General features: G+C 47.9%; 7 protein-coding genes across 7 annotated transcripts; 3 read left to right on the forward strand and 4 right to left on the reverse strand.

Annotated features, from left to right (window-relative positions):
- Nucleotides 1-180: 180 nt before the first annotated feature.
- On the forward strand, nucleotides 181-1,567 carry LY79DRAFT_594705 (Vta1 like-domain-containing protein; the record flags this gene model as incomplete). The annotated part of the gene is made up of 4 exons (XM_060561716.1): nucleotides 181-283; nucleotides 348-448; nucleotides 516-643; nucleotides 709-1,567. The coding sequence occupies 4 exons, from the start codon at nucleotides 181-183 to the stop codon at nucleotides 1,565-1,567; spliced, it is 1,191 nt and encodes a 396-aa protein (XP_060407998.1).
- A 180-nt stretch (nucleotides 1,568-1,747) lies between these two features.
- On the reverse strand, nucleotides 1,748-2,579 carry LY79DRAFT_528080 (short chain dehydrogenase; the record flags this gene model as incomplete). Its single annotated transcript, XM_060555992.1, has 2 exons — nucleotides 1,748-2,122; nucleotides 2,217-2,579. The coding sequence occupies 2 exons, from the start codon at nucleotides 2,577-2,579 to the stop codon at nucleotides 1,748-1,750; spliced, it is 738 nt and encodes a 245-aa protein (XP_060407999.1).
- Nucleotides 2,580-3,900: 1,321 nt separating this feature from the next.
- LY79DRAFT_571244 (alcohol dehydrogenase GroES-like domain-containing protein) lies at nucleotides 3,901-5,446 on the forward strand. The gene is made up of 2 exons (XM_060559225.1): nucleotides 3,901-4,409; nucleotides 4,481-5,446. Exons 1-2 carry the CDS (start codon nucleotides 4,124-4,126, stop codon nucleotides 5,218-5,220), a joined length of 1,026 nt encoding a protein of 341 aa, XP_060408000.1. The 5' UTR covers nucleotides 3,901-4,123; the 3' UTR covers nucleotides 5,221-5,446.
- A 6-nt stretch (nucleotides 5,447-5,452) lies between these two features.
- On the forward strand, nucleotides 5,453-8,207 carry LY79DRAFT_571246 (uncharacterized protein). Its single transcript, XM_060559226.1, has one exon. It carries the CDS (start codon nucleotides 5,799-5,801, stop codon nucleotides 7,959-7,961), a length of 2,163 nt encoding a protein of 720 aa, XP_060408001.1. The 5' UTR covers nucleotides 5,453-5,798; the 3' UTR covers nucleotides 7,962-8,207.
- A 759-nt stretch (nucleotides 8,208-8,966) lies between these two features.
- Nucleotides 8,967-10,606, reverse strand: LY79DRAFT_643380 (uncharacterized protein). Its single transcript, XM_060562400.1, has 5 exons — nucleotides 10,310-10,606; nucleotides 10,130-10,234; nucleotides 9,698-10,083; nucleotides 9,577-9,641; nucleotides 8,967-9,502 (listed from the first exon to the last, which is right to left on the reverse strand). Exons 1-5 carry the CDS (start codon nucleotides 10,460-10,462, stop codon nucleotides 9,027-9,029), a joined length of 1,185 nt encoding a protein of 394 aa, XP_060408002.1. The 5' UTR covers nucleotides 10,463-10,606; the 3' UTR covers nucleotides 8,967-9,026.
- A 2,336-nt stretch (nucleotides 10,607-12,942) lies between these two features.
- On the reverse strand, nucleotides 12,943-15,051 carry LY79DRAFT_528109 (six-hairpin glycosidase; the record flags this gene model as incomplete). Its single annotated transcript, XM_060555994.1, has 1 exon — nucleotides 12,943-15,051. One exon carries the CDS (start codon nucleotides 15,049-15,051, stop codon nucleotides 12,943-12,945), a length of 2,109 nt encoding a protein of 702 aa, XP_060408003.1.
- Nucleotides 15,052-15,863: 812 nt separating this feature from the next.
- LY79DRAFT_571256 (acetyltransferase) lies at nucleotides 15,864-17,026 on the reverse strand. Its single transcript, XM_060559227.1, has 3 exons — nucleotides 16,805-17,026; nucleotides 16,116-16,607; nucleotides 15,864-16,043 (listed from the first exon to the last, which is right to left on the reverse strand). Exons 1-3 carry the CDS (start codon nucleotides 16,916-16,918, stop codon nucleotides 16,020-16,022), a joined length of 630 nt encoding a protein of 209 aa, XP_060408004.1. The 5' UTR covers nucleotides 16,919-17,026; the 3' UTR covers nucleotides 15,864-16,019.
- Nucleotides 17,027-19,094: the final 2,068 nt, after the last annotated feature.

Here is a 19,094-nt window from a genome sequence, read left to right on the forward strand (position 1 = left end):
GTGTTGCAGCACTCGTCGCATGCTCTCAAACCCTTTGCGCCTGTGAGCTGCCACACAGCAAAAGTTCCCCCCTTCCCTTTGTTCTCGATCTCTAAATCCAAGGCCGAATCTGGCGCAACTTCAACACGAAGATATTCCACTCATACCCCTCCAACCATCCACAGGCCACTTGTCGCAGCCATGGCCGAACCAATCCCCGATAGCCTGCGACAGGCCGATATCACGAGATTCATCAATCGCGCGAATCAGCTGCGCCAATACAAGCCTGTCATTACCTACTGGTGTACGTCCTCCCATCTCCTATTTGGAGGCGGCTCGATAACCTCCGATACTGACCGGAAGCGCAGGCGAGTACTGGGTAGTCAACCAGATCCTGGCCAAGGGACTGCACAATGTTGACGACGAGAGCCTTACCTATACGACAAACCTGATGGACCGACTCGAACAGGTAAAGTGCTCTGATGAGGCATTGTTCGCTTCCGGAACTGTCTGGGGATTAACAGATGCTATGCTAGACCAAAACAGAGAACGCCCAGGAAGAGGCAATCACAGACGATGCGGTCGGGCAGGCATACGTTGAGCAATTCGCGCAAGATGCTTTCGAGAGAGCAGAGAAGGTCATGAAAGCGAATAGAGTCACACGGTTTGCGGCCACTGCTCAACCCAGCCAAACTCACCTTCGTCGCCCGCTAACCACAATTCGAGCAGGCAAACCGCCGATACATACGACGCTGCTGCGACTTTTCTCTTGCTGGGAAACATATGGGGCGCCATAGACGAGGAGACACAGAAGAAGGTCAAATACGCGAAGTGGAACGCTGCTCGCATACTCAAGGCCATCAAGGAAGGCAAGGATCCGAATGAGTCCAACCCTAAGCAGGAGGAACCCAAGGAAGTTCTCCCTGCTTTGGATCCCAACGACCCCGATGTCCGCGGCCTCACCTCTCCCCCTCCGAAACCCGCCTCTGTTGAGGACGATCCAGAGACCGAGTTTTACAGGAAGGCTTCTACACCCCCGGAGTCTGCACCTCCCGCTGCGCCGAACGAACCGGTCCCTACTCAGTCTAGCGTCCTTGATCTTCCCTCCGTCCCAACAGAGAACGACTTGAACCCTCCTGCGAACCAGAATCAGGGTTATTTTGACCCCCCCGAAGAGTTTCCGCCTTCGCCCCTCAGTCAGAATGACGCGAACGAAGTGGCTGCTTCGGCAAATGCTCCGTCGGCACCATCGCCCTATGTCGCATCCTCAGCAGGCCCATCTTTCAGCCCAGAGAATGCCGCTTCGCCGTGGCAGCCGCCTAAGATAGCTCCACCGCACGTCGCCAAATCAACTCCGCCACCCGCCTCGAAACAATCCAAGCCCCCGACAGCTGCGCAGCAGCCCAAAGCACCTGCAGTTCCCGCCTCACACAACTCATGGACCCCAAGCAGCGCGCCGTCAGATGAAATGGACTTGCCCAAGGCACAGAAGCACGCAAAATGGGCAATCTCTGCTTTGAACTTTGAAGACGTACCAACTGCGGTGAAGGAGCTTCGTAATGCGCTTGCGGCGCTGGGCGCGCAGTAATAGGGCTATCGAGTCCTGCGTATCGACAGTCGAGGCTCGGAAGATGACAATACAGAAACGGAGACTAATAATTATTAGGTCTCAGGAGTCTAGATCCGGGGAGTTGAACAATGAGACATTATCTATCTACTGACAACTCAAACTGTTACTCCAACTGTTGGCCAGCAGTTTATTGGTTTCTTATGCTACTCCACCATTCACGCGGATGGTTTGACCCGTAACCCATGATGATTCCTTGCCGGAGAGGAACAGAATGACGGAAGCAACCTCCTCTGGTGTACCTATCCTGTTGAAAGGGCTACTTGCGTTTGCTCGTTGAATCATCTCATCCGTCTTATCCTTGTAAAAGAGCTCTGTGCCTGTTGGGCCGGGTGCGATGGCGTTGACAGTAATGCCTTTGCTGGCGAGATCCTTGGCCATGAACTTGGTCATCTGCTCGATGCTGCCCTTGGTCGACGCATATAGAAGATATGGTGGGGGCAAGTTGCTTGTTGCGAGCACCGTCGTGGATAGAAAGATGATCCGGCCGCCTTGGGGCATGTGAGGAAGTGATTTCTATAGCATTGTCAGCAACGGTGAGCGTTCCGGCTTCGCGTACAAGATTCTCTCTCTCTCTCTCTCTCTCTCTCTCTCTCTCTCTCTCTCTCACCTGAACCAGAAAGTAAGGCCCTTTGACATTGGTGTTGAACATGGCGTCGAAATCTTCCTCCGAGGTGTTCTCGACGGTGCGCATATGCATAATGGCGGCGTTAGGGATCAGGACGTCAATCCTGCCAAAGCGATCGACTGTGGCGTCGACGAGCCCCTGCAACTCTGATGTCTTGGAGTTGTCGGCGCGCACAGCAATGACACGGTCGCTGCCGATGGTCTTGACAACCTCGTCGGCGGCGGACGAGTCGCTGCTGTAGTTGATGACGACCTTTGCTCCTTGGGCTGCGGCGCCGATGGCTATGGCTCGGCCGATGCCCTTGGAGCCGCCTGTGACGAGGACGACCTTATCCTGGAGCGACATGCTGATAACAAGCGGGTGAGGAGAATCCGATGAGGCTAGGTGGCGGCAAGATTATTGGGAATGGTGTGTACGTCAAGGACTGCTCTGTGATGAAGAACTTGTGCCGTAGTGAAACGATGCAGCAGTAGTTTTGTGCTGGCAAGCTAGAAGCTCTTATAATTGGCTCAACGAGCGTGCTCCGCTGCGCTCCTCGGAGCTCCTCAGTGCAAGAGCGGTACCTTTTGGGCGTCATTCCCCCCAACGGACACACGCGCGGGCTTCGCTACTCGAGAGCCCATTGTCTACGCGCGAAAGGCCGAGCTCGCAGTGGGGGGAAGCAAGAAGAACCCCTGGTGAAGTCCGTGGTTCATGTTATGTGTCATGTTCCTATTACGTTTATTCAATTCATTATCGGATGGCCGTCGGGGGATAGGAAAAAAAAAAAGCATCTATACTAGCTTGGCAGCTTGCTCACCATCAAGAACAGAACGATTCGCATCTCTGTAATCCAGGGCCCATTGAGGCTCGAAAGATGCTTGTACAATCCGATAGAGCCGATGGCCTTGGTGTCTTGTGCAAATCGGACTTGGAAAAACCGACCCCTGCAACTCCGAGAGGGATCAATTAGCTTAAGCTGTTTCCGATGGGCCGATTGCCGAACCAGCTGATAAGATCTTGTCCGCGACTAAGTTGACGGACGACGATTGACATGGCTCAACCACAAAACTTGTACCGTAGACACTCGTTAAATTCGTACAAAGCTAGTAGCGTGGCAGGACTACAAGCTGGGGCTTATCTTAGAAGGCGGTCAACCTGCTCATCTACTTGACTACCACTAGATCCCTGTTTCTGCTAGCACGCTAGCTCTTTTCCAGCGGCCGCTATATCCCTTGCCGTTAGCTCAGCTACTAGCTATGTACGAATTCAACGAGTGTCTACGGTAGGTGATCTTTAGTACTATCTTTTGCTCAATTGCGGACGTAACATTCCGCACAACCAGTCATGATTCTTCGGGGGGGGGGGGGGGGGGGTGTATGTCCGAGACCTTTATGTATCAAAGGGCTTATGTCCGTGTCCTGACAGGATGCAAATTGGCAGTTATTAGCAGTCGACGATCAGTTGTTAACTCCATCGGCTTTACAACAAGATGTCTGCTCAGTGCCGTCCGCGAGATGCCGGTGACGGTGGAGCGGAGTATTGTTGATGTCATCCGAACTTGTAGTCCTGGCGTCACAACAGTTCACCCCTCTTTATCGTTCGTAATTGTGATGTCTTATCGTACTGCGTGGCTATTCGGTAAGGTGTATGCATAGTAAGCCTGATGCAGTATGTTCCGGTCTTGGTAAGGAATGAGGGGTCTGAATTGTAAACCTGCATGTCCGTCGCTTCAGGGAAGCGTGGGGTATTCTAGCATGGGATTTACTATATAAAAGGCGACCTATGGTCCATCCATACCCAGCCTTAACAGTTTGCCAACCCAAAACCTATTCATACTCCAGTGTACCGGACAAAATTACTTCACTCTTGTGCATACATCCTCGTTCTTCATCAAATCAACAATCAGGATGGCATCACTTCCAAAGACGTACAAGGCCGCAGTGGTTGAGTCCAAGAGCGCGCCGCTGAAGATTATCGACAAAGAGCTGAAGCAACCTGGCCCCGGCCTCATCCTCGTCAAGGTCTTGGCATGCGGTGTATGCCACTCGGACGTGGGCATGCAAGAGGGCGGGTTTGGCGACAGCGTCTTCCCCCGAATTCCAGGTCACGAGATTGTCGGCGATGTGGTGGCCGTTGGAGAGGGCGTAAGCAGGTTCTCTGGCGGAGAGCGAGTTGGAGGGGCCTGGCACGGAGGTATGTTTCGGGCCTACTTATATATTCAAGTGAGCCCATTGAGGTAGAGGATTCTGACGTTTCTGATGCAGGTCATGATGGGACGTGCCGGCAATGCCAGAAAGGCTTTTTCCAGACATGCGATAACGGGACGGTCAACGGTGTGTTCCGCGACGGCGGGTATGCGCAGTACGTGCTGCTCCGCTCCGAAGCCGCGGTGCGGGTACCCAAGGACGTCGACCCGGCCGAGACGGCGCCGCTACTGTGTGCCGGAGTGACCGTCTTCAACAGCATCCGCAAGATGCAGATTGAGCAGGGCAACATGGTCGCTGTCCAGGGTCTCGGCGGCCTCGGTCATCTCGCCGTGCAGTACGCCAGCCGCATGGGCTACAAGACGGTCGTGATTAGCTCGGGTGCCTCGAAGAAGGACTTCGCGATGAAGCTGGGCGCGCACGTGTATATCGATTCGAGCTCGTCAGACCCCGTCAAGGAGCTCAAGAAGCTCGGCGGCGCATCGTTGATCATCGCGACGGCGCCCAACCCCAAAATCATCTCGCCGCTTACGGAAGGCCTGCACGCTGGCGGCAAGCTCTGCGTGCTCGCTCCGGTTGGAAAGCTCGAGGTCGACACCGTCGACCTAATCGTAGGCGGCAAGTCGGTTTGTGGCTGGCCCAGTGGAGATCAATTTGACTCGGAGGAGGCGATCGATTTTGCGGTCACGCACGGCATCAAGTGCATGATCGAGCGATTTTCGCTGGAAGACGCGAAGGAAGCATCAGAGCACATGTTGTCTGGCAAGGTCCGCTTCCGCAGCGTGTTGGTTATGGAATAGGCCACATGACGAGAACGAAAGCCTTTTTTGCTGTATTAATAGGAAAATATGACAACGACAATGATGGTGATACCCGAATGAGAGAGTGGCAAAGAAACCATCATATCAATCTTGTGGTAATGAAATTGAGTGGAGAAACGGTCCCCACCGCTCCTGACTAGTAGCGCAAGGCAGATTCTTACTTGACACGCGATGAGAGAGAAAACCTAACACAGTTCATCAAAAATGCTCGTGCGTGACTGAACCATCCTCGTTTTTGGGCTGCCACAAGTGACGAAGCAAGAGCAGCACGACCTCGCCAACAAACTTCCTCCAAGTGCCGGCTTCCTCCTCCCGCTGGGTATCCCGGTTTTCAATTGGCTGGCGTCCGGCGCCACCCCTTGCATTCGTTTCAGGAGGCCGTGCTTCTCTCATACAGTAGGTACCTACCTACCTGAATTTAGGTGCTACCTGTACGGAGTATGGCCACATCACAACGACTCAACTGTGATATGACCGCACACACCACCCTCTCCTCCTCACCCTCCTCCTAAGGCCCTTGAATCAACCGCATCAGGTCGACTCTCGTCTGTGCCAACATGGTGCCTAATCCTGACATATTCTTCATCAGCGGTGTGTCACTGCCGGTCCCGCCCTGGCCCGAGAACCCCATACTTTCAGCGGCGATACTGCTCCACCCCGGGAACGTCAAAAGATTCGGGCGGAGTCTCGAGTTCAAAAACGTGCGGGACCGCCAGCGCCGCATCTATACCAACCTCGTCGTTTTATTCCGTCTAGTGACGCGCTGTTGTCACCTTGCCTTTGATCACGATGCCTTCTGGTCGTTTGTCACCCATCACTGGGGTGTACCCAATGCCGGTCCTCGGAAGGTAGAGGAGCTTGTCGACATCTACTCGGAACGCCGCCGCGTCTATTCGGCAGCTGCGTACATCAAACGGAAGCACCGGGATATCTTGACGGACCTTATCGATGCATGGAATTCCCGTGATTCCAGCTCTTCGATGCCCTCCCCTCTGTCAGGGCCGGAGATCGCTGCTGAATGGGAGCGTGTCAAAACATCATGGCTGGAACAGCTACGCCTTGACCATCAGTCGCTCTTTGATGAGTCCAGTCTACCCTTTATCGGGGCTTTTCCTGCCAGAAAGGGGACACCATTCGCATTTCAGATCAAGGGCGGAAGCAGCCGGGCTCTTGCATCTGGGAAAGATTTGTTTGAACGCATTACGGCTCCTTCGCCGGGCCATCACTGCATGTCTTCAGTCACAGCCAATGATCATACAGTAGAATCACCCGCCCCCAAGGCTACGGAAGATATCATTGGTGATTTCATCCAAACTGAGAGTCGGAAGCGCAGGTTCACATCCGACACTCCCAACACTGCGAAGCGCCAGTGCATCCCAGAATCGCCTCTGAGCTGCCTGCAACTGGAAAACGAGGCTGTCTTAGCGCGTCACAAAGCTGACGCGCAAGAAGAAGATAGGAACAGCTCAGACCACATGTCTCTAGATGCCAGCTATGGGCCCGCAGATGACGCAATTCATCGTCGCATGGAAGCACAGCAAACGGAGCAAAGTCTCACACTCGGTGACCCAACCACATCATGCATTGGACTGCACGTTGGGATAAACAACGGTCCGTCCTCGGTGTCTTCTGACAAACGGATGAAAGAAAGCAACAAAGAAATGCAAATGTTAAAGGAGCAGACAAAGCTCCTTTTGGAGTCTCGAGAACTCTCGCGGGATCTCCAGAAAGCTCATGACCAGTTAATCATGTTTACGGCCTCGAAGTGCCAGGAGTCATTGGAAAGACTGGATCAGCTCAGTAATCAAGTGGATATCTTGGGTAAAGATGTTGTGGCATGTCGTCAATCTGGCGAAGAGTTGCAAAAACGGCAAACAAAACAACAGAACCTCATCCACGGTCTCCAAGACCATGTCGCATGTGTGGAGTCGGCCCTGGAGGAAGCCAAGAAAGACATGGTAGCCCATGAAAGTCGACGAAACCACGACGAGCACCACAAACAAGTTGTTGAGGCTCGATTGTTTCAACTAGAAAGCAAACTCGAAAGCCAGACCAGTGCAAGACTGCAAACAACGGAAAGCGTCGAGGCAGAGCTGCAGACACTGGGAAAAGGTGAAGCCAGCAGCCTAGAGGCTGTAGTCCCTGAAAGGCTTGACGAGCACCATGAGACAAGTGGAATGATCCGTTCGAGTCATCCACTCAACTTGGAATTTGAAGGGCGTTTGACGAACATGGAGGAGACTATTGCAACCAGCACCGCACTGATCAATCACTGCAGAACTTTAGTCGGGGTCAGCAAAACGACAGTGGACCAGCATTTTCAGATCCTCGATAACCGCGTCAAAATGCTTGAAAATTGGTGTAGTAATCACATTGCCGATCAGACCAGGATCAGCAAGGAACAAACCCGAAGACTAGAGCTGGTTGAAGCCGAACTAACGCGGTATAAGGAAGCGGCATCAAATCAACTGCAACAGATGCCTGGCCGCCCATCATGGAGCGAGTTCGCTGATCTTCAAGCCCAGCTGAACGTAATGCAGAATTCCCTGGCAGCCATTGAGCAGACAAGGGCTAACCCTACCGGGGATGATTCGGGGACTCCTTTATCGCTAATTAGTCAGACTGCCCTCCACCGCCCTGTGCGGTCTGAGCAGAACGTACCTTCAGCATCTTCACGAAAACATGTACCTAATATAGTGGCTGTCAAAAAGGAGAACTAAGTGTCGAGTTGCAGCATATGTACACTAGTAGTACTACCACCTCAGGGAGAGCTTGTCGTCAAGCCCCACCCAAAGATCTTTCAATATAAAGTTGAAGGCGAAAAGGGGTAATGTTGAAAATGCATTTGATCGGGCTCAGTAGACCAAAGCAAAGTCTCCATAAGGTACAAACAATAGCTTCCTTAACGATATACTTTCAAAAGTGGGCTGCATGCATTTTCCAATTCGAAACATCCTGCTATCGACATCGTTTTGCTTCCTTATCTTCAGACCAAACACTGAAAATACTGCGTAGGCTAGAGTATCCCACAACTGTCGCTCGTGATAATGGGATTATCAAAACGGTTCTCTGGCAAAAGTCTACCTTCTTGTTTACGCTTTTGCGCTCGCTATACCCGGGGCATCTGAGGCTAAAAGAGCAAATGTTGGCCTTTAAAAACGCTCAATCGACCGCCTGGTCGATCGATTTAGTACCGTAAATACGGTCACAGCCAGATGGCACAATATAAATTATTGGAGTAGTAAACCTGTGGTGCTGCCAATAGCGGTTGCCAGCTTTGCCATTGACAGTGAGCACCCTAACTGGCTGCGGTATACTCGTATCGTGCAAAACGTTAACATTGTCGCGCCCAGTAACTTTCCCCTTGGCGTAAGATATTGTTACCCTTCCTGGGATGTGACTGAAACATGCTGGAGTCTCTCACATCGAGTCCGACTAAATCGTTCTCAACGTGTTTCTGGAATTAGACTTTGTCTTTGTGATGATTATCCTCAACGGCACGAGATTTACATTGCTAATAGAAAGGCGCCGCCGAGCTGATGTGCCATAGTGGTCTATATCCAAGTTAGATAGTCAATATACTGATTCTGAAGGAGCTTGATATGAAGGTGAATATGGGCAAAACACAACTGGTCTGTCGTCAAAACTTGTCGGGGTAAAGTCGAGGGGCATTCCGGGTTGGCAAAAGATTATCCACGTCCAAATCGATTCTGCATGCGCTAGTACTATTTTCTTTCTGTGAATGACAAATTCCTGAGGTGATTCATCAGAGTCAAGATACAGCTTTACAAACGGTCTTCTCTTAGTGAGAATGTTTGAACAACGGTGATGTTTTCACGGTCGCTCCCTGCCAACTCCTTTGAAGCTTGAAGTGTGAGTTCGGTTTCGCTCTCGTTATTGCGCCTCCCCGTTGACTCCCACCCGCGAGCTCGCTTGTTTGACGGCTCATGTTGCAGACTTCTGTCTGACTCGCTATTTGCCATATCCTGGCTGTTGATATCGTCCTTGGCCATGAAGGTGGTGAGACTGAAGGGCCCACGTCGCTGACGACTCGAACTGGTATTGCTGATATTATTTACTTTGCCGCCCATAGCGGATGGATTCCCGCGTTCGTAGTCATGGAGCTGAGAGGGACCCATAGAGGTGAACCCTAATCGATATCCTACGAGCCGAAACAGCGGGCGGAGGGTTGCAAGGCTGCCTGCGGTGCAAGCCAAACCCTGCTCGACAGTGGACCAGATGGCGATGTCTACTGTCGCATCTGCGACCAAGCGTATCAGCAACTTTGAATTCGATCATGATGGAGGCCAACGGGGGGGGGGGCTCTAGACTTACAAAGGAAGTCCGGGTTCTTGAAGTCTAACACAAACGGCATGCGTACAACAACAGCAGCGCTGGCGCTTTGGGATATCAGTTAGCTTGAAGTAGAGACCGAGAAAAAAGGAACAAAACTAACATGCAGGCCATAAGCATAACAGGCACAAGCGCCAACTTGGTCTTATGGTTCATCTTCAAGTTCCAGATGAGGACAATAGGCAGGATGGCAAAGGTAAAGTCGCAGATAACACTGAAGGCGCTGTAAAGGAAGGTAAGGGCGATGATGACATCCATTGGGACGCAATGCCCATTTTGGGTGCTTTGATTCCAGAAGTAGGAGATCGGCTGGCATTGGAGAAGAGTGACGAAAAAGAAGACAAGGCCAGTGCAGACTGTCAACATCATCACAATGTATATGATCCAAATGTCGAGTTTTCGGACCGTTATTCGAAGAAGGAAGTAGCCAATGGAAAGTTTTGAGGCGACCATGGCCAGACAGTACCAGAGGTAGCAATACCACCAATACTGTTGCTCGTCAGCGCTTGTCCTTCCAACCGATGAGTAGGCTTACCATCATGGCAGACTCCCAGTCCTCATCGCTGAGATTTACACGGTGACGGCCTGTGCCATAGTGCACGCCTGTCAATGCACATGATACAAAGAGAATAAAGAATATCTGTAGACGACCAAGTCAGCCTAGAACCCCAATGAACATGTATTGCTATATATGACAATCAAGGATTTAGCGTACGGTAGCAACAACCATAAACCAATCGTCAATTCCAAAGTTCTTGACTAGAAAGACTCGGACGTAACACCGGAGGACAGTGGCTACGAAGGCTGTGATGACGAGAGTCAAGCCGACAGCCACAAGCTGCGGGCCACGGTTCTCGATTTCCGCCATTGAGATTGGAGGACGCAAAGTGAAGGTTAGGGCGGCTTCAGGACCAAAGGAACAACGATGTGAAGAAGAGTCGTGCTGCTACCAAAAGAGGGACTGGGAGTGAGCCGCAGGGTTAGACGGCGGTCTGCAGACTCTCCGTCTTGTCAGAAACAAAGATGGATGGGGATGGATCTTATTGAAGATGTGAGTCTCTGAACACAACGAACCATACAACCGGTTATGCCGGCATGTCCGCGTGTTGCCTGGCGCTATTGCTGCCGTGCAGCGTGGAAAGAAGCGGAGAGGCACTAGTACCCCCTGATTGTCAACTGCACAACTACGCAGAACCTTGCAGACTTGAACCCAACTATGGCCATGAACCATTGCCATATACTAAGAGATCTTCGTGTACAAGGTTGGAATGGCGGTAGACTGGGCTTTTTGACCCTGTCACTCTGGTGGAAGAAAAAGAAAAAAGGCCACTCCCCCACTTTGTGGTTGAGATCGGCCATTATTTTTCACCTGAGTGCCTGTCTGTCAACACATGTCGGCAAACTACATCTGAGGCGATCAGCTTCACACGCTACCGCCCAGGTGGGGATCGCTTGAACACCTTCCTCATTAGCGAGCCGGTGACATGGCCATATGTAGTTACCGGCCGAGGAGCCCGTTGCCTAAAACCCCCGCGTGAGCTCTGAAGAAAACTGAAGACTCTGAGTTTTCTATTCTCAGGGGATTCCTTTGCTGGGTATGAGAAGTGGCAAAAGACTCCAGTTGGGGGCAGGGGGTGCTGATAACAGGTTCCTGGATGACAATCAGCCGCCTCCTCAATGCAATTACGATTCTCCTGACCAGCTTCCCACGAGGTATGACAGGGAGCTGATTCCATCCCGATGGAGAAAAGGGATTATACGGAGGTCAACTCCCTGTCACGGCTGACCACAATCGGATACAAAGTAACATGAACACGTGTATTCCTATATCTGGACATTGCTTCTTGCTTTTGCAAGGCATACAAAAGGGACTACTGGTGGCCTTGGCCCCTTGGGCGAGGAAGATAGAAGGGGGCGTTTGCGCTTGGCCGGAGCTTCACCTGATCCCTTTCCAGATAGTGCTTCATACAGATTTTCACAGGTGCGGTGGCACCGCTTATCTTTTCTGAGAATGCATGCGGGGAATATCTCCAGTTTTCCTGTACACCAACTATGGACAAAAGCGGTATGCAAGACGGCCATAGCCCGGAGGTAGCCACTTCCGTACCATCGCAAGTGAGATTGTGTGGATATTGGGAGGAATTGGGGGTCAAATTTGGCAGGTGGACTGCGTATGGTGACAGGAACCAGGGATAGGTTCAACTACGTTCAGCGACTGGTGGGAATTGTCAGAGGGGCGAGAAGGATGGCGGACTGGGCCACTGCTGTCAGCGAAGTCTCCAATGGGGAACTGATTGTCTCTAACATCTCCACTCGACTTACCATGCCATTCGTATCCAACTTAAGGGGAAGCCAGTCATAAGCAGTGTGTCACAGACTCGCTTGTGTTATGCTAGCGACTCGGGCTGTAACCCCTAGCCTATAATCCATCGTCCATTAGTAGTATTTATGCCGATTCTTCATCGTCCTCTGACTAAATTCCAGTTTTTGACTGGCATTTTCCCATCCCAAACACCAACTGACGACGTGGGAGCGGTTTGGTCATCATTTCAGGATTGCCCAAATACTAACTGAAATCTCGTCCAATTTCCAAATCCACTGGCGCCTCTGACCTCCTCGAGCTATGCCACACCCACAATTGTCACCAAATCCCTGTTCATCATGAAGGCAGCGGACTCATTTGCCCACGCGAGGAGCCCAAGGACTGACAGGGGCTCGGCAATGACCCACAACTTTTATCGGACAAATACCTTTAGTCCTGGGCTACAGTCTCTCCGTTCCCACTTTGCCGTCGGCCCGTATTATGTCAGATAACAGTTCTGATGCCGAAGGAGACAGTCTGCCACTGGGGTGTACCTGCAGGTCCTCAACTGGGCAAATACTGCCTAGAGTCGGCCGGGGCGGTGTCGGCCTGCGCAAAGTTATCACCACACAAGGCAGGTCACCCTGGAGCTGCTGCCTGGTGGCGGATAGTTCAAGTAGTCGCACGGAAGTGAGTTTGTGTGAGGCTTGCATCAATAATATTCTCAGAACTAATTTCTGTACCTATAACTATGTGAGCTACACAAAAGTAAAGTAAATTGTGAACACCTCAGCACGATTATCGAAAGTCCGAGAACGTGCTTAATTGATACTAGACCGGATATATGTAAGCCATAACGCCCACGCCACATCGTATGGCGGCCTATAATAAAATGTTTCCGTCTGTATTGAGAGTGCAAAGCAGGATATTCGACGTAAATAGCAGATGTGAGTATTACTGTAACAAAGCATCGACTCTATATCTAGATTATGAAACCCATAACCCCACCGATATTCATTAGCCAGCAACGTATAACTTGGTCTCACCTATGTTATCGGGCGTGTGCTATGTTGCTTGACCCATGAAGTGTCATCTTCGATCTGCAAAAGATGCGCCAATGCCCAATCTTGGTCATTGGCATAAGGATCTTTGTAATGAGCTAGTCGACCGTTCACGGACCGAGGGTAGATCCATGCACAAGACGCTCTCCCTTCAGGCGTGAAAAGGGACAGGTTCGCTCGAAGAACACTCTCAGATTGCTTCCCATAGGAAAGGTCTCCAGTTGAAATGCTGAAATGATGTAAAGCGATGGCGTTTAGCGTGCTCCAGTAGTGTGGAAATGTGTCTCCCCATGTACGGTCTTTCCCGAACCAGTGACCGTCCCAATGCCGAATGGCGACGTCGTGGACTCGATAGTCTGGCTGCTTTCCGGCAAAGCGGAGGAGAACCTCCATTTGCAACCCCGCAGCTGCGAGCCATGTCTTATCACCTGTCGCCCTGTAGAGCTCAAGGAGTATAATTGCTGCTGGTGCTACGATGGACTGCTCAAAATTGACTTCGAACGGGGGATAGTCCGTTCCTCGTTTCACAATGTTCCGGCCGTGGGAGATGTAAAGGCTTTTAGCCCGCTGATAAGCTACCTCCATACCCAATGCTTTGAGCATTCGGAGACTCTCAAGAATTGGCAAACCAATAGCATAGAGTGATGCGCCACCTTCGTCATAGAAATTCTCTAGGGTTTCCATGAATCTGGTAATAGGGGATTTGTCACATGGAGCCGGGATTCCGATGGCTGCGGCCACAAGATGAAGCTGCAGGACCCACGGCCAGTTGTAGAGGCGCTTGTTGAAGTAGGTACCGGTTCCATATGGGGCGTCGAAGACAAATCCGTTCTCCGCTTGAAGCTTTGTGCACACGAATGAATAGTAGGCTGTGAAAGAGTCCCTCAGCTTGCCATCTGGTTTTTTTTTCAGCCAACGACCAATGAGAACGCCCATACCAACACGTTCGCGTCCAGCATTGCGGTCCTGCTGCGTCTCGTAAAAAGGTGATGCTTCGGTTTGGTTGTCATAAATGACGTAGGCACCGTAAAGAAGATCATCAGCATCCTTGACTTGCTGTTTATCCACAATGAAATTGATTCGACTCTCAATGAGGTCGTCACATCGTGGAACAGTGTTGAGAAACACATATGACTCGTTCTTTTCACCATCCTGGCTGGTAGCAATGCAGAGAGTCTTCTGACCCATATCTCCGGCATGATGAATAAAAGTGAATGTCGAACCTTCCTGTTGCACAATCTGGCCGTTTACCGTCGTCGTAGAGTTGATAGCAGTAGCACTGCCTCTCATTCGGATCTTGAGGGTTTGACCAGAGACAAGCGTATACCTTGAAATGTCGAAATAAATGAACTGACACGATCGACGGGCGCACTGAGCGAAGAAGTCTTCCCAATCACTGTGCCAGAACAAGGTCCACTCGATAGTGTTTGATTGACCAGGCTCGAGAATTGGGACAGAAGGATGAAGCAGAAACACTCCTCGAGTGTTGGAATGAGTTATTTCATCCCGAGACTCGATGCTGTAACCAGATAGCGATCCCTTCGTAAGTACGAGACCCAGATTCCGCCCGCGCCCCCCCATCTGACTGAGTTTGACCCATGTTGAACTTCCGCCATTGGCCCAAACGTGAGCATGTGTACGGGAATGGAGTGCATCGGTAGTATTGGTATAGTGGTCGTTGAAGGGTGTGTATATTGCGAATGACGTTTCCCCTTTTGCGGAAAGATTGAGCGGATAGGCACCTCGATTCCGGAACTCATAAGACTCAGTGAAGCACTGCTTCTGTCCGTCGAGTTGTCGGTGGACAACGAGTTCCAATGGCCCAGCATGATAAGTTACGACCGTGGCATCGCGGCTGCTCGAGCGATCGATCTGAGGGCTGTTCCAAAAAAGACGATGGAGAAGATTGGCGCCGAGGTCTGCGAATCCTAATCCCCAGCGACTACCCAGAGGCTGCCATGGTGCGTTGGCCGGAGAGCTGACCCAGTTCATCGGGATTTTGGCGCGAGGATCAGTGATCTCCAAAACAGCTCCGGTAGCCCTATCGATACGGACATGAAAGTCTTCATTATACAGCTCGATAGTCCGAACCATGATTGTAGTGGTGCTCACAAAGTGGCGATATGTCGATTTAAGAGGCTTTTTGTCGAGGTCAAGGATGGACTATTGCAGGATTACAAAGATGAGGGAAAAACACAGCTGGGCCACGGCATGCTTTTTGTGGTAGGCTGAGACATACACCAACGTGATCTATGAGATCACTGGACGAAACTTTAAAGCGCTGACACCGGCTACACAGATATTTGATAGTGTGGGGTAGAAACTCGGCTGCCGAAACCAGCTGTGCGGCGGGGTCGTACACCCGGTAGGTTTAATAGAGTTACGCCTTAATGGGGTCTATAGAGATACAGCTCTTAGAACAGTGTGCAGAACAATTAGTGTGAGCTACGCCTTTTTTACTTCAACGTAAATTAGAAAATATCAGCGTGTCCCAGAAACAGCATTCATATGGAGCAAGAAATATCTTTCGAGTTTGCGTTCAGATAATATATTAACTAATCAATAGCCTGACAGCGGTTATACACAAGGGATAAGAACCATTGACAAGATGTCTAAGTGCAATGTCAGCAAACTAAGTACTTTCTTACAAAACAACGCATCACCAAAAAGCAAGATCAGCTTGTTAGAACGTTGATGTCACATGCTTGTATGTCACCCAATGATTTACGATATTCAATACAAAGGGCACGGACAAGAGACTCGGCCGTTGGTTATTCTCATGAAGGGACTAATACACATATAAGTCTGACTTAGAAACGTCTAGGACAGAGTATGTCTGTTTGTATAATAGCCAAGTCTTTTAGTTAGAAGGCTGGTCACAATGATACAGCTTTGGTTCACCCCATATTTGTTTGAGAACCGTACGAGAGTCTATTCAACAAATCTTATTTGTGATGACAAAGTGGATCCACCTATACCATTACGACATTATATTATCCGTATACGGGAGAGGAAATAATAGACATAGTGTACTGTGACGTGGTTGTTAGGCTAGTATACTCTTATATACGACGGAACTCGAAAGCCTAGTGTATTCCGTTAACAGCGTTAACAATGGGCATATCCCTTATTGCCTTGTTACTGCAAGCAAAACATACCAAATCGTGCCAAACGACACCTGCGTACTCAGACTGACTCTTGCCAAAGTGTGCGAACCCCAACTTCTGATAGTAGGGTACAAGTCTATCATAAGTAAGAATTGAAATCCTGTCCGCCTGCCCAATCTTCATCATCTCTTTAATGTAGATCGAGATGAGTTTCTTGCCATAGCCTAGCCTTTGCCAAGACGGCGAAACGGCAAGCGAATGCAGCGCAATGGACCTGCCCTCAGGTCTATGCCCGACGCAGTGAATAGCCGTGGACTCCGTCTTCCACTTCACTGGGCAAGCCATGTCTTCATCTTTGACCGCCCGAGAGACCGACTGCGTGGCAATGGTGTGTGCAATGAGCCGGTCATTCCCCCAACCGTCAGGCGCTTTGGTCAAGATTGGGATGTCTCCTTGTTGTCTGCACCCTTCTGCGGTACTTGTCCCATGCCGGGCAAATAACCCGTAGCAAATATGAGGACAAACAGATAAGCGATACTCGATCTAAGGCAGTTTGAGGGTTAGAATGTTAGACCGCATTGCTGGAGACTAGGCCTATCAGTCGGCGTAGAACCGCGAATGAGTCGAGTAGCGGTAGGCTTCGTCTCAAGGGTACAGATAACTGCAAAAAGGTTTATACCAAATCAACTACCTGGGAGCTGAGGTGGTTCATGAATCGGAGTGTGAGTCACTTTACTCACTTTTTCACGAGTCGCAGCTTCGGCAGGCGGAAAGGCCGCAGACTCCACAGTTGCGCATTGATCTAGATCTTCGATGGACAAAGGGCGGATGTAGAGTTCCATGACGGAGGGCATAGGAGTGTTGACGCAGCGTACCCAAAGGGAAGTATATTTGGCGAATCGTGATTTCCTCGAGGTACAAGTCGAGGCGGAATGAAGTATAGTCGGAGAAATTAGTGAAGCCAGTCAGTTGACAATGACTTTACAGCCGCTTCAGAAATGACCCCGCTTCCTGAGATGGTGTGGGGCAAACTTTATCTCAACACTGGCCAGTGGCTAGGTATGAGACATCTCAAGCCAATTAAGATGTTGTTTGTAGGCGGCACCAGACCTGATTAATCTTTTAGTACTTTTACGATAGAATAAATAAAGGGAAGGGTAGAAGGCTCCCTAGGGGTTTAAAAATTCCTTATAAGATTTACCACACTACAGACAAATATAGTAAAATACTTAAGCCTAGTTTACTAGTTCTAATATAAATAATATTATATTAGTTTTTACTAGGTAATTAATAGAATATCCTTAGTTCTTATAATATTATAAAATATAGAAAAGTAGTTAATTAGTTATTATTATAATAGTTATTATATAAGGTAAAAGTATAGGTATAGTAGTACCCTTATATATAAGTAAAAGTAAAGAATACTACTAGTAAGTATTATAAGGTAATAAGAAAGAGCAGGGCATCTAGGCTACCTAACAAAGGAAAAGAGGAATAGTAAAACATAGGAAAACCACCTACACTATAACAACATCTAATAATAATAAAATATATATTAATTAATAGGTCTTATAATTCTTAGACCTAATCTATAAAGATACTAAAATAAAAGTATAAATTAATAAAGTAATTATAAAAAGAGTAAATTTCCCTAAATAAATAAAAGTATAGTAATAACTAGTAGTATATTTCTATATAGAGTATTAAGGCTAATAATAATAACTATATATAAGTAATTATATTCCCTTTAATTCTTTCTTAGGTCTATAAATCTCTTTTTTAATAGGTAGATAGCCTTCTTATTAATTTATCCCTTAAGTTAACTACTATATAATTCTTAGGACTATACTACCTAACCCTACTATAATTATCCCCTTAGACCTATTATCTTATCCTTAAGTAAAAGGTCTAATTAATTCTTAGACCTAAGAACTAAAGAAAAAACCTAAAGAAACAAAAGAAAGAAAAAAAAGAAATAGTTTAGCACTTATAGTAGTACTTAAGTTACTTTAGTAGCTTAAGACCTTTCTTTGCCTTTATTTTTATAATAATATTACTATATCTAAGTTTATAACCTCTTATACTACAAGAAGTCTATAAAGTCTTTTTATTAACTTTATCTTATTTAAGTCCTTAATATAATTAGAACTAACCTTCCTAAGAGAGTAAATAAGAAAAGCTATAATAATATATATAGTTAAAGGTATTAGCTTTAGTCTATTTCTATTAGTTAATATACTAGTCTATAAAGGATTTTTAAAAGTAATAGTATATATCTAGGTTACCTTATAGAGCTAGATATAGTAGGTAACAAAGGATAATTAGGTTCTTATTAACTTTAAGGTTTTATACTTAAGCTTTAAGATCTTTATTATCTAGAAGACTAGGTAGTATATCTAATAATAGAGAATCCTTTTTATTATTCTTAGTTTAAGTCTATAAATTATTAACTAGACTTACTTAACCTATTTATACTATTATAGGCGCTATTAAGAAGAAAAGGTTTTTATAAAAGTTATCCTTTAAGTGTATAATAATATATAAGGGAAGGTTCCTATATATATTATTATACTTATAAAAGTCCTTTAAAATAATAGATATAACTTATAAGGTAATAGGGACCTATCTAGGTTTTATATAGTTCTTATTAAATTAACTTATCTCTAAGAATTTAGAAGATAATACACCTAGGTAAAGAAAGGTTCTAGTCTACTTTACTACCTAAAGACTATAAGTAAAGCTATTATCTTATTACTATATATTAACTATATATATACTTAATCTAATAATACTAAGAAGGTCTATAAGTATATTTAAATAGTAATACTACTACTAAAGTAATTTAATTATATCTATAAATAATAAATTATAGACAAGAGTCTAACTAGAATATATAAAATAAACCTTACTATTAATCTAATTAACTAGGAGTAAAGCCTAGTGCTACCCTTTATAGTTAAAAAGGAAAATAAAGATATTAGCGTTTATAATATCTTTAATATTCTCTTTATAATATTAATAGTGTTAAGT

The sequence above is a fragment of the Colletotrichum navitas genome (genome assembly GCF_030913465.1).
Source record: "Colletotrichum navitas strain CBS 125086 chromosome Unknown LY79scaffold_123, whole genome shotgun sequence".
Taxonomy (NCBI): Eukaryota; Fungi; Ascomycota; class Sordariomycetes; order Glomerellales; family Glomerellaceae; genus Colletotrichum; species Colletotrichum navitas.

Excerpts from the sequence above, each read along its gene's own strand:
- LY79DRAFT_571244 (XM_060559225.1), top strand. The coding sequence starts at position 4,124 with ATGGCATCACTTCCAAAGACGTACAAGGCCGCAGTGGTTGAGTCCAAG. Across the intron at positions 4,410-4,480 it reads TGGAGGGGCCTGGCACGGAG|GTCATGATGGGACGTGCCGG; the intron begins GTATGTTTCGGG and ends TTTCTGATGCAG.
- LY79DRAFT_643380 (XM_060562400.1), bottom strand. The coding sequence starts at position 10,462 with ATGGCGGAAATCGAGAACCGTGGCCCGCAGCTTGTGGCTGTCGGCTTG. Across the intron at positions 9,642-9,697 it reads GTTATGCTTATGGCCTGCAT|CGCCAGCGCTGCTGTTGTTG; the intron begins GTTAGTTTTGTT and ends GATATCCCAAAG. Across the intron at positions 9,503-9,576 it reads CAAGAACCCGGACTTCCTTT|ATGCGACAGTAGACATCGCC; the intron begins GTAAGTCTAGAG and ends GCTTGGTCGCAG.
- LY79DRAFT_571256 (XM_060559227.1), bottom strand. The coding sequence starts at position 16,918 with ATGCCCTCCGTCATGGAACTCTACATCCGCCCTTTGTCCATCGAAGAT. Across the intron at positions 16,608-16,804 it reads AAGCTGCGACTCGTGAAAAA|ATCGAGTATCGCTTATCTGT; the intron begins GTGAGTAAAGTG and ends AAACTGCCTTAG. Across the intron at positions 16,044-16,115 it reads GTGTCGTTTGGCACGATTTG|GCTTTCGAGTTCCGTCGTAT; the intron begins GTATGTTTTGCT and ends GGAATACACTAG.
- LY79DRAFT_571246 (XM_060559226.1), top strand. The coding sequence starts at position 5,799 with ATGGTGCCTAATCCTGACATATTCTTCATCAGCGGTGTGTCACTGCCG.